Below are 13,607 nucleotides of genomic sequence, written 5' to 3'. Positions count from 1 at the left end.
GTGAACAGGAGAGAGATTTGTTAGAAAGAGAAGTCACAGATGAGGAAATAAAGGGGGCTCTATATCATATGGCACCTAGGAAAGCCCCAGGACCTGATGGATTTCCAAACTTCTTTTTTCAAAAGTTTTGGAGAACTATAGGAGCTGATGTGATTAAGGTTGTTAAAACTTTTTTTTAGTCAAGATATTTACTTAGAGAGTTTAATGAAACCTATATAGCCTTGATTCCAAAAATAAAATACCTAGAGGAGGTTGCTCACTTCAGACCCATCAGCCTTTGCAACTCCATCTATAAAATCATAGCTAAGGTTCTAGTTAATAGGACTAAGCCTCTTCTAGGAGGATTAATTAGTGAAAATCAAAGTGCTTTTACTTTAGGCAGATACATACAGGATAACATCCTGATAGCTCATGAAATTATACATTTTATGAAAAATGCCAGAGGGAGGACTCCTTAGATGATGTTGAAACTTGATATGAGCAAAGCCTATGAGAAGGTGGAGTGGAATTTCTTGGAGAGAACCATGATAAAGATGGGATTTGGAGCAAGGTGGGTAAATTGGGCCATGAAATGTGTATCTACTGTATCTTATAGGATCTTGGGCAATAGAAACCCTGAACAAAAGTTTGTCTCAGAGAGGGGGCTGAGGCTGGGAGACTCTTTGTCCCCATACTTATTTTTACTTTGCTCTGAAACTCTGTATGCAAAGATCATAGAGCTTGCCTCCCAAAAGAAAATAAATGGCATTTCAATTACTAAGAATTGTCCAACTGTCTATCATTTATTTTTTGCAGATGATAGTTATATATTTTCTAAAGCAGTGATGGGGAAGGGCAAAGTATTCTGGATGCTCTCAAATCTTATAAAGAAGCGTCAGGACAGTAGGTAAATTTCTCCAAACCAGAGGTATTTTTCAGTAAGAATTTGCATCATAGATTGCAAAATCTTTTGGAAAATTTTTTAAGAATGAAAAGAGTAGAATCTCCTTCCACATATCTAGGGCTTCCCACAAAAATTGGTAAAACAAAGAGAACCCTTTTCAACTTCTTAATTGAGAGAGTGGAGAAACTGCTATTAAAGTGGCATGAATCTCTTTTATCTCAAGCAAGGAAAGAAGTCCTGATAAAAGCAGTAGCCAGTGCAATCCCAAACTATATAATGCCTTGTTTTCTTCTTTCAAAGGAAGTGTGTAATGAACTAAAGAAGATCCAAACTAGGTTTTGGTGGGGGGGACAAAGGACTAGAGGAAAACACACTAGGTCTGCTGGGAGGTTTGCAGCAAAAATAAATGTGTTGGAGGATTGGGGTTTAGAGATCTTTATAATTTTAACTTGGATTTGCTAGCAAAACAAGCTTGGAGATTATGTAATGAAGAAAATAACCTTGGGTAAAGATCATCAAAGCCAAATATATCAAGAGAAAAAATTTCCTAACTGATAATCTGCCTACTAGGGGTTCTTGGGGATAGCAAAGTATGGTGGCAATTAGAGAGGTCCTCTAGAAAGGGGCCTGTCGGGCCGTTAACTTTGGTACAAAAGTTAGAATATGGGATGATTCTTGGTTGAAACAGATTGAGTCATTTAAAATTATGGGGCCCAGGACAAATAACCCAAAGTTGACTTGGGTAAAGGATCTCATGGTAGAGGATGGTAGAAGATGGAATACAAGATTGGTGGAAGAAAATTTCGGGGAGGAAATTGCTAAAAACATTATGAGTGTAAATTTAGTGAGGGGAGTCTAAGAGGATAAACTTAATTGGGCCTTTCATCCAAAAGGGTTTTACATAGTAAAAACTGGGTACTATGCCTTAATGTTACAAAGTAGTCGGCCAACCATTGGGACCTCAGACCCTCTCAATGCAGTAAACATGGGGAAAAATTAGTGGGGTGAAATCTGGAAAGTAAAAATTGACCCAAAAAAAATTATTTGAAAATGTTTTCAAAATGCTCTAGCAATGAGAGAAAACCTCTATAAAAGAAAACTCTCGAATGATAGCATCTGTCCAATATGTGAACAATAGATAGAAACCATTATGCATTGCCTTTTGAATGTGAACATGCAAAAGCTACCTGGTTTGGTTCTCACATGAATTATATGGGTATAAGAGGAGGATCGATTAGTTCCTTCAATCTAGGGATCTCAACTTGGGTGGACCTGTGCTCAAAAGACAGGGACAAAAAATATGAATTGCTTTTTGTCTCCTTTCTTTTATGATGAAATATTTGGAAGGCTAGGAATGGTAAAATTTTCGAGAATGTTGACCCGATTCCCATAGTTACACTTGCTATTTCTTATAGGATTTGGAGGGAGAGAGTGATGACTTCCCAAGTAGGATTGCGGGATTCTTCTCCTCAACATCCAAGCCCGAGTGAGAAAAGATATTCTTTTTGGGAAGCACTAGAAGCAGGGAAGCTCAAGATGAATGTAGATGGGAGTTTTTTGTCCTGGTAGTTTAGGTGTTGGTGTAGTTCTAAGAAATGATGCTGGATTAGTTATAGCTGCAATTTTTGGAAAATCAACAGCTTTGTCTCCCATTCAGGCTGAAGCAATGGCGAACCTCAACAGTCTAGAGGTTTTGAGTATGTACAAAGAGAAAGATATAGAAGTGGAATCGGACTGTCAACTTCTAGTGCGGGTTCTAAGGACAGAATACTTGGACTTGGTCTCAGATGCAAACTTTCCACGCATGGATATTAAATTACTTATTGAAGATTTAACAATTTCCTTTAATCATGTAAATAGATCTTGTAATGCTGATGCACATATGCTAGCCAAGAGAGGTAAGAGTTTGGGTTGCTTGCCCAAGATCTACTTGGGTGGATCCAAGATTTGGCCAACCAAGACTTAATTAGACCCTAACTTTTACTTTTTGTACTCTGGGTCTTAGTTTAATGAACTCTTTTTGCTAGTTTTACAAAAAAAAAAAAAATTATTGGACTTTTTTTTTGGTTTGTTGGAATTGGTTTATGGCATTTCAACATATATGGCAATGAATAATACCCCATTTTGAATTAAGTTAAAGGTATTTTAAGAAATTTCTCTTTTCCAACAGTCCCATTAAGAGGAGTGGCAAACTGTTGGGAGTTCAGGGGTGTTTTGAAAGTTCTGGAATATCTTTTCAAATTTTCTTTTGGGCTTCATGATGGGCTACACACCGGGAGACGGAGACCGCAACGGGGATAGCCCGTCCCCAATAGACTGGCTTGTTTGATTGTTTCTTTGAGGTTTTCTTGCATGCAACTCTTCATATGGCTGGCTCAGCCCAGTTGGAACTCGGTAAGTCGGTAGAATGAGTTAATTGAAGAGCCAAGTGGGACGAGTCAAGTTCGGGTTCAGACAATCCGGAGGGAGTGATCGTTCATTTCGCGCCACCAAGTATTTAGGGATCTCGATTTCGATTAGGGTTTTGGGTGGTCCACTGGTCCGTCACTCTATCTGTTTCATCAACTATTCGCTGCCGCCTTCTGCAGTGCTTACACTAACTAACAGAGATGCTGGACATCAATCTCTTCCGAGAAGACAAGGGCCACGATCCCGAACGGATCCGTGAATCGCAGCGCCGGCGATACGCCAATGTCGAGATCATCGACGAGATCATCCGCCTGGACAAGGAATGGCGACAGCGTAAGCTTCGAAAGTTTTGGGTTTTAGTCTTATCTCATTCGTTGTGCAACTTCAATTTATGAAGAATTCAGACATTGGGTTCCTCTTCGCTTTGGTTACACAGGTCAATTCGAGCTTGATAATCTGCGGAAGGACTTCAACAAGATTAATAAGGAAGTTGCGCGCCTCAAAATTGTGAGCTTCCTTTTGCTTGTATTTCGTCTAGTTTTAGTTGAACTTATTTTATTATATTGGTTCGATTGGTCGTAGTTTTAGAATTGAATTGTATATTTACTTTGGAAGGCCGGTGAAGATGCGAGTGAAAGGATAAAAAATACGGATGAGAACAAGCGGTTGACGGCAAAGAAAGAAGTCGAAGTTCAGGAGGCCAGAGAGGCCTTGTGTTCGAGATTGGAAGTTGTCGGAAACCTTGTGCACGATTCCGTTCCTATCAGCGATGACGAGGTATATGGTTGGTCACAATTTCTTTAGTTTAATGCAAAATGAAGTTGAATTGGATATAATTAATATACGTGCTAACTTTATTTTTCGTTTGTATTAGGCGAATAATGCAGTAATTCGATCGTGGGGGGAGAAACGGGAAGAGCCTAAACTGAGAAATCATGTTGAACTTGTTGAACTTCTTGGAATTGCAGACATGAAGAAAGGCACGTAAACAATCTCTGAAAGTTTCCCTGGCAGTTTTTTGTAACCTGTGGTAGACTCTGATGTGAACAATTTCAGAAACGCGTTTGATGTTTCTGTATTTTCTGAATTAATAACACACACACACACACCATGGTTTTGTGATATTTGCAAATGAATGTTAAAGAACCTTGAAGGGGAACCATGCTGTTGGATCTATTTGAAGTTGCATGGGGCTTTTGATGAATTTAAGAGACATCTTTTGCTTCTATGCTATTTTCTTAAGGTATCTATTTCATGTGTTGTTAATCTCAACCAGGGGTGGAGCCAGGGGGTGGCAGAGGGGAGATGCCCCCCCGTGGTATGTGGTATGCCTTAAAAATCCTCCACAATCCCCATTTATATCCCACTTATATTTGCACCCCCCCCAAGGAAAAAATCCTGTCTCTGCCCCTGAACTCCACATAGTCTTGTATGATCATCTTGTAGCTCATCTTTTTAACGAATTTAAGAAAGTTAATCCGAAGATCAGTTTTCTTAGAGAGCATTCGGGTCAAAGGCATTTGAGATGCATATAAAGTTTGGAACTTAAACGAGGAAGTCTTGTGTCACATTGAAAGTTTCTCTAATAAGTGTTGTAGATTGTTGAAGCTAAGTTTGCAGTGTAATCCTCCTTGGCTTCTTTTTTAACCATTTTAACATTGAATTACATGATTTCCATCGCCTTTTGGCATAAATTATTTGTTAGTCTATGCATTTCAAATCTTTAAGCTTAATTTAATTATGAATTTTTCATTTGATCCTTGTTCCTGTGCATGTGTCTGCAAGTGTAGATACCTCTACATATACTCTCGTTATCATCATTGACTTGACGCATGGATGGTAGACCTGGAGGTTCACCAAGCTCCCCAATCAACTGTAGGTTTGAGTTTGTGGACACAACCCAATACATGAATAAAAATATTTTGACCTCCTATTTTCCCCACAACTGATGATTTGATTTATTAGTCATCTTTTTGCTGATTTAATTGGGCCTCTAACTTTAGTAATGAATTGCAAATGAGTCAATTGGCAATTGTAGTCAGAACAATTTTATCTTGTTAAGTTGGTTTTTACTCATTTATTTATTATCCATCTTTTCTCTATCTGTAATAGTGTAAATTTCTCCTGTACACCATCAATTGACAACTGGTTCCTACCTAAAGTGTCCATAACTTGGACCATGTGAAATGGAAAAACCCATCAAGGTGTAAGAGCATTGACATATGTGTTAGATAGTGTCACAACTTTATTCATAAAAAAAAAGACAGTGCACAGCTTTCAATATGAACCACCACATATACGGATATACCCTGTTTAATCCATTTTGAATCAGAACTATGCCAGCCTGGTCCAATGACAAACTATTGGCTGACAACTGGCCACCTTGGCTGACATGGAATATAAATAATAGGAATGATCAAATCTAAGGGGGTATCCAAGATCCAAATTCCAACTCTCTCTCTCTCCCTCCCCCTCTCTTCCTCTCTCCCTCTCTCTCTGTCTCTGATCACCAACATTTTGCAGGAACTACAGCAGCATGATCCCTCTCCAGAGGGTATGTTGTGCAAGCCCCTCTGGAGATCTAGCCATTTCCTTCCATCCCCAACCAAGTATGGCCATTTTCCCTTCAGACCTTTGGAGAAGTCAGGCCATGGCTGATCCATCGTGTTACACACCATAGTTGTCAAGGCGACACCTAGCGACAAGGCACCCTTGAAGGCTTGCCCCATCTAATTGCCAAGCAGTTTTGTATATTCTGTTATAAAATACTATTATATTCTTAAAATTTTGAGATTATAATTATAAAATAGACATCGTTAAACTAAAATTATCATTTTGTCTTTATATACTAATTTCTTTTTATTGTTTTCTTATTTGTTAGGGTTTAATCAACACAGACATTGCTAACTGCTATATTGAACCCTCAAAGACTTCAAAACCTGAACTAATAAGTAAGGAAGAACTTAAATTTTATCTAATCAACACATTTTCTTCTTCGACTTTGTCTTCTTCTTCCACCTTTTCTTTTCTTTCTTTTCCTATAACAAAAATAGGGGTTCAGCCCCTGTATTTTTTGAGTTTTCTTTTCTTTTTTCTTCTCATGAATATGTCGATTTTCTAGACTTTCTCATGAGGTTTATACTTTTCTTATGAAAATTATGGATAATTATTAAGGAAATATGGTTATGGAACCTAGGGAACTACCCTAGGATATATGTTTTTACTTAAAAAAATTCATCACCTAGGTGAATAGGCGACAAGGTGCCCCCCCATCGCCTAGCCTTGCCTTGGTGCCTTGAAAATTATGTTACAAACACCAGGTTGGAGGGGGAGGAAGAAGAAGAATTTGATTGTATGTAAGAGCAGGGTATCAAGTTTTGCTAATCTTAGTGAATGATGGATATAATAAAATCTTGTGTTTGAATGTTTTTATGTTCTTCTGGAATAAAGGCTTGCATATCCAATTCCCATATTGAACGAACTCCTTTCTACCTTACTGAGGGAATGAAGCTTCAAAAACTGGACTAGCTGCTATAGCATTGAAATCAAGCTACCCAATACTTGATATTTGTCCATTATTTCATGAGAAATGTTGGAGCATGATATTTTTTATGCTTTTTATAACATCTGTTTAAGCTAAAAAATGGTTAGATTATCAGCAGAGGTTCATTATATTGTGAAAAAAAAAAACATTTTGCTCACATGGATGATGATCTTGGTTCCAAGTTTTTGTTGTGTGAAATTGATTCTCCAATTGCATTCAACAATCTGCGAAGACTGCAAATATTATACTTTCCAATTACTATCTTAACTCCTGACAATTCCAAGCCTTATCATCTGTGCTTGAACTTGAAGATATGTACGTATTGAATGAAACCATAACAGTAACAAAACTTTATCAAACAGAAGAAATAAGTGATTACAAAATTATATGCAAACCAAGAAAAAACCTCTTTAGAATGGAGGCAATGAATCTACAAAACAATTGTTATGCACAAACATATATCTAAAGGTAACAGTCTTATTCATCTATCTTCACATCTCTAGCCAAATGATCAATCGGTTATTTGGCTGACTTTTGGATTCACACAAGTGAGATGTTCATGCTGTAAGCTGGAGTTTTGGTCTCTCTGAACTAGATGTTAACCTTTTTTGGTTCACTAAAAGTTGATGTATCCAACATGGGCATGGAACCCATTTTGAACCGTCCATGACCTAGATTGAAAATGGACAGTCTAGAGGTTATCTTAGTGCTTGTGGATGCTTCGTGTAGTGTTCTCATTTATGAAAAAATTCTTAATGTGTAGGTGCTAATGTGGCTGGAGGAAGGGGTTACTATTTGAAAGGGGCTGGTCTACTACTTAATCAGGCATTGATTAACTTTGGCTTAACATTTTTGGCAAACCGGAAATACACACCATTGCAGACTCCATTTTTCATGAAAAAGGATATCATGGCAAAATGCGCCCAACTAGCTCAGTTTGATGAAGAACTTTACAAGGTGACTTTTCTCATTTTGTCCTTTCTTTTGTGAAACTTGCCTAGTACTGTAGAGTTGTATAAACTTTAAACTGATATATTTTATTATGCTTATAAAGGGCTTTCACTTGTATCTATAAGAATATTTCATGTCTATTTCTGTAAAAACTGAAATTGTTGATCACATGCATGCTTAATATTGTTTTTTTTTGAAAGGCAAGTAAAGAAATTGTATTGCAAAAAGAAGGGTGGAACCCCAGAGATTATAAAGATGGAGCCTAGGCATGGGAATTGTAGCTTTTTTTATCAGTTATCAATTAACAAGAAGAAACAAATACAACTTATGAGTAGACCCGGCTACCTCACTGTGACTTAAACCTTGTCAAACTAGAAACTTTTTAGATCTTCAACCTTAAACTCAGCCCAAAATCATTGTTCCCTGTTAGCCCCTTTGTTTTGCTAACTGATCTGCTAAACTGTTTGCCAACCTTGGAATCCACTGAATTAGCAGCTGCATGTCCTTTGAAAGTCTTTTAAACTTTTTTATTTCATTTCCAAAAAACCAAGGAGTCTTTCCGTTCTGTTTCAGCCAGCTTATAACTACTTTGGAATCACCTACCATAACAACTTTCTCACTCCCAACTCTATAACTTTTTGCATCAAATACCACTGCATTTAGCTCAGCTGTAGTGGAGTTTCCCATTCCAATAGGGCCTGAATACAAGCCCTCAATAATTCCCTTGTCATTTCTCATCATCCCTCCAATTCCAGACGGTCCTTGGATTACCCAAACTTCTTCCATCAAAGTTCAATTTGAGAAAACTAGATTCAGGAGGATCCCAGTCCCTTAGGACTGGTTGATTGTTAGGCAGAGAATTTTTCTATGCAGTTGGTTGATTGTCATTTCAAGGCCTTTCAGCGAGGCAGCCTTTAGATTTTTTTTTTATTATTTATTACAGGAAAAAGAAATGCAAATGAAAACCATGGCAACGTTTGCTTCTGTAGTATTTACTCTGTGCATGACATGCATTTAATGTTAATGCAAGAAAACTAGTTATTTCTTAATACTGGTTGCAAGGAAAGAAACACCGAAAAAAGTAAAAAACTAAAAGTTGGGAATAGAACAAACTTAAAATATTTTCTCTTCAACCTTCCTCTTCTACTTTTATTGGCAATGAACCATGTCTGACCAGAACCTCCTTTCAATCTAGAATTCTAATTTTAAACCCTGATCCTTCAAAAAAAAAACCATTAAAAAGCTGTTATTTTTTTTCAATCATCTAAAAGAATGGTCAAAGCAAGTGGTGTTGTAGAAGTAATTCAACTGTTATGTTACAAAGCAGTGATTGCAGACTTTGCCAAGTATGTTTGTTTTTTTCGAGCTTGTACTATGTTTTTTTTTTTTAATTTATTTTTTATCAGTAACTGAAGTTTTTTATTTATTTTACCTTAGCTTTTGATAACAAACAGTTAGTTGTCCATTCACTGAAGTATATAGGAGGGTTGCCATATAGTTTATTATCTTCTTTTGGCTTTAAGATTTTAATTAGAAAAAAAATAATAAACCATAATCAAGTATCTAAATGTTCTTTAGACCAACCGATTCATGTATAGTTTATTATCTTCTTTTGGTTTTAAGATCTTAATTAGAAAAAATGATACTTAAACAATAATCAAGTATTTAAGTTTGAAAGGACATGTCTGAAGAAAGTAGGGAGTTCCATTGAATGGAAGGAAAACATTTGGATGGTTGACATTATTTTGAGGATTCCAAATTATAACCTTAAGCAACTATTTTAAGAAAAGTTGCAACAAAAAATAAGAAAAAGAAAACCATAATCTAGTGATTTATAACCACTGCTACCAAGGCCAATTTCTTGAGTGCGTACCAGTGTTTTAAAAGCGCAAGGCACAGAAAAGGCACAAGGCGAGGTGCACGCCTTTTTGAAGCAAGGCACAAAAATACCAAAAAAATGCTAAAAAATAAAAAAAGTCAGAAAATTCAAAAAATGCAAAAAATATTAAACATAATGTTAATAAAAAATATAAACTTAAATTTTAAAATAAATGTTTTTAAAAACATATTATCTAAAATTAAAATACATAACATAACATGTAAAGCATATTCAAATGAAAATTTATAAATAAAAGCAAACATATAAAGTATTTTCAAGCATGTAAAACCCACAATCTCTTTTTTTTCCTCAATTGCATTACTTCAAGTAGCTAATGTAATGTAAAACATATTGCATTCTTGATTCTATGAGTCACCTTTGTACCATGCCTCTCGAGGTAAGCCCGAACAAGTCCATGTTAGGATCTTAAATTCTTATTTCTCACTTAAAAAATAATTTTATAACTTTATTTGCCTTTTAAGAAGATATTTTATTGGAATGAATGAATGAACAACATTAGCAAATAGGGGGTTCTCAGAGCTTTGGTGAGCGAGCGAAAAAAGCACAGAATTTTAAAAAGGTGCACACCTAGGCTGAGGCTGAGGCGCACCAGGCGTGTACCTTTTGAAAGGGGTGCACCTAGGACCTGGGCGAGGCGCATACCCTAAAATGCGCCTCGCCTGTGTGCCTAGGCGTGCCTTAAATCGCTGGTGTGTACACAGTTGAAATAGGGAAGGAGTGTCAGTTTTGCCGTTACAACTCCCACCCCCAAAGGTTTGTTGCATTGATTACATGTCATACATACAGTGCCTATAAAAATAAGTGACTACATTTCCAACTTTCATTAGCACTTCATAATAGAGTTCAACCTGTGATGCACAAGTTATTTCTTTTTATCAATAACAACAGATTTCATTAAATAATAGTAAACTTACAAAGAAGAGGAGCTAAGGTATCTTAACTCCCTAGAAGTTGGGAATGCGCCTAAACTGATAAAAACAACAATTACAACTAAGCCCAGAACCCAGAAACCCTATTAACCCCTTTCCTAGCTAATCCGTCAGCAAAGCAGTTTGCATTTCTCTTTACCCAAGTACACTGAACTTTCATATTCTTGATCAGCCATTTGAACTTTCTCTTTTCATTACTGTAGCTCCACATCTTAGAAGTGTCTCCTTTTAGCCAGTCCACTACAATCACAGAATCTCCCTCTATAATCAATTTCTTGACATTTAGGTCTTTAGCCCTTTGTACCCCTTCTAAAGCTGCTAACACTTTAGCCCTCAAAGAGTCTCCCACTCCATCAGGCACGTAACTGTGATGCACAAGTTATGATATATGCTGTATCTGTTGGGGAATATCATTACAGTACCGACTTTGAACTTCCCATGCACAAAGCTTGTCAGACTGGTATATTCCGAGGGCTAAGCACATTATTCCTATTAATCTGTGTCAAGGGAAGCTCTTTCATCTACTATGTTCACAATGAACCTCTTTTCTTGCTCATCAAAAGGCAACTTCGCTACATTCATTTTAGACTTTTTATGTGGATCTATTTATGCTTATGTTTTCTGCATATTATGTATTCTGAATAGATGACAAATGCCTTTGAAAGTTCCATGGTCATTTATTTGTTGATAAGAACAAATGTGCTTTTATGTGGGTACCCCTTCTTATGGAAAAAGAATGAAGTATTTATGCTTACAATTGATCAAATTACTTACAGGTAACTGGTGAGGGAGATGACAAGTATCTAATTGCTACAGCTGAGCAGCCACTGTGTGCTTATCATCTTGATGACTGGATACATCCTTCAGAACTTCCCGTAAGGTATAAACCAAGACTTCTGGGATATTATTATCCACAAAAGGATCATGAAGTCATATAGTTACTGTTGATAGTATTTCACTTGATGATTTAAATAAATCCTTCACCACAAAGATTGGATCTGTGGCTAGATATGCAGGATATTCAACTTGTTTCCGTAAGGAAGCTGGTTCACATGGTCGAGATACACTAGGTATTTTCCGTGTCCATCAATTTGAAAAAGTGGAACAATTCTGCATCACCAGCCCAAATGGTAATGATTCATGGGAAATGCACGAGGAAATGATAAAAAACTCGGAGGACTTCTACAAGGAGGTATAGATCTTGCTCAGAAACCCTTAGGAAACAGCAACCATGTTATCCTTGCATCTCTCTATTTTATTCTTATAATCTTATTTTTTTCTATTTGAATGATGATCTGTTACCCATGGAAGTTGTCTGACATATGTATTCTTTACTGCAGTTGAATATTCCCCATCAGGTTGTGGCAATTGTTTCTGGTGCTTTGAATGATGCAGCCGCCAAGAAGTATGATTTGGAAGGATGGTTTCCTGCATCCAAGACATATAGAGAGCTGGTTTCCTGTTCGAACTGTACAGATTACCAGTCGAGGAGATTAGAGATTCGATATGGGCAGAAAAAGGTAGGCGCCTTGCTTCCACTTCAAACCATTACTTTAAAATGCATGCCTTGAACTCCAAATCCATTTATGAAGGACTCTTTCGCTATTTGTTTTGGTATTTACAGCTTATTATTCTTTTGGTTGCAGAGCAACGAACAAGTAAAGCAGTATGTTCACTTGTTGAACTCTACCCTTACAGCAACAGAGAGGACTATTTGCTGTATTCTCGAGAACAACCAGAAGGAAGATGGTGTGGAGATACCAAAAGCCTTGCAACCCTTCATGGGTGGCATTACCTTTATTCCTTTCCAAATCAGTCCACAGACAGAAGCCAAGGGGAAGAAGTCCAAAAGCAATGGAAAATGAAACAGGAAGAGATTCTGGCCCAGATGACAGTTCAATTTCTTTCTCCATTTCAAAAAGGTGTTGCGAGGTTAAAAGATATTAAATTAAATGGTAAAAAGCCAAAAGGTGACATGCCAACACATTTATAATGTTGGTTCCATGCTCTTAAACATCATTAATCAATAACTACTACAAGATTGATTTGAGATGTTAGAATTTTGAGAGAACTCCACCGATGCCCATACGAGAACTGTTGCGGGTGGTAAAAGGTGATTATTAATGGATTGGATGGTATCAAACGTGCCAGTGATCTCCTCTATATTAGTTACTTAAAGGTTTATTGACGGACAGGATCTGGTATAGTCCCGGACACCATCCAATTTCCTCGCTTTCCATGCTAATTTGCTAAGTAAGAACTTAGATCAGGCTCCTAACTTAGGCCCAGAATCAACGCAATAAACCGATGACATTCTACGTGTACTGTGGACACCAACTACGCGAGGTGGAAAAGGGACCAAGCAGATGATAAAGTGGAGATCTGAAAAGATCAATGGATAGCCTTGAATTTTTGACGTTTATTCGAGATGGTAAATCAACGGCGACTGGTGGAGTCCTATTAAGAGACCATTATGAGAAATCCGTGGCAGTTGAGGCTCAACAGAATGCGATACATGCAGGAGAAATGGCATATGGCGTATGGTTAAAAATGTTAGACGATATTGGAGCGGTTTTCAGTAGGGGTGTTTATGGTCAGTTTGGTTTGGTTGCAGGTTGTTTGGCCAATCAAATCAATTTGACTGGATTGAAGAATTGGTCACCCAAAATCACTGACCATTAATGAAAATTGGTTAGCTTACATTGTATATGTTTGGGTTGGTTGAAAAAATTATTCCAATACACTAGCAGAATTGTGGATAGAGAACTATACTAGCCACTTACCTAATTATACTAGCCACTTACCTAATTTATTGTAGAAATTTTCGGGATCAATGATTGGACCATGCAAAATAGAAATACCTTTTCTTGGATGAAGGAACAGATGACTCGATCCATTTCCGTATGATCATGATATATGTAATAACTCGGACATCCATTTCAAATGCATATCCCATTTTTGCACAGCAGGGTTATGAAAATCCACGAGAAG

General features: G+C 37.1%; 1 protein-coding gene across 1 annotated transcript; it reads left to right on the top strand.

Moving 5' to 3' along the window:
- The first annotated feature begins 3,025 nt into the window (after positions 1-3,025).
- Positions 3,026-12,759, top strand: LOC148879313 (serine--tRNA ligase-like). Its single transcript, XM_088960821.1, has 9 exons — positions 3,026-3,625; positions 3,729-3,799; positions 3,908-4,069; positions 4,167-4,272; positions 7,600-7,793; positions 11,393-11,496; positions 11,625-11,808; positions 11,957-12,136; positions 12,263-12,759. Exons 1-9 carry the CDS (start codon positions 3,493-3,495, stop codon positions 12,479-12,481), a joined length of 1,353 nt encoding a protein of 450 aa, XP_088816947.1. The 5' UTR covers positions 3,026-3,492; the 3' UTR covers positions 12,482-12,759.
- Positions 12,760-13,607: the final 848 nt, after the last annotated feature.

This window comes from Nelumbo lutea, chromosome 1 (genome assembly GCF_056320005.1).
Source record: "Nelumbo lutea isolate HS-2025 chromosome 1, American lotus-T2T, whole genome shotgun sequence".
NCBI classification, from domain to species: Eukaryota; Viridiplantae; Streptophyta; class Magnoliopsida; order Proteales; family Nelumbonaceae; genus Nelumbo; species Nelumbo lutea.
This window is presented reverse-complemented; position numbering and strand designations above follow the sequence as displayed.

Bases quoted from the DNA above. Each gene is read 5' to 3' on its own strand.
- LOC148879313 (XM_088960821.1), top strand. From the start codon at position 3,493: ATGCTGGACATCAATCTCTTCCGAGAAGACAAGGGCCACGATCCCGAA. The intron at 4,273-7,599 runs GCACGTAAACAA...CTTAATGTGTAG, and splicing joins AATTGCAGACATGAAGAAAG to GTGCTAATGTGGCTGGAGGA. The intron at 11,497-11,624 runs GTATAAACCAAG...ATCTGTGGCTAG, and splicing joins CCTTCAGAACTTCCCGTAAG to ATATGCAGGATATTCAACTT.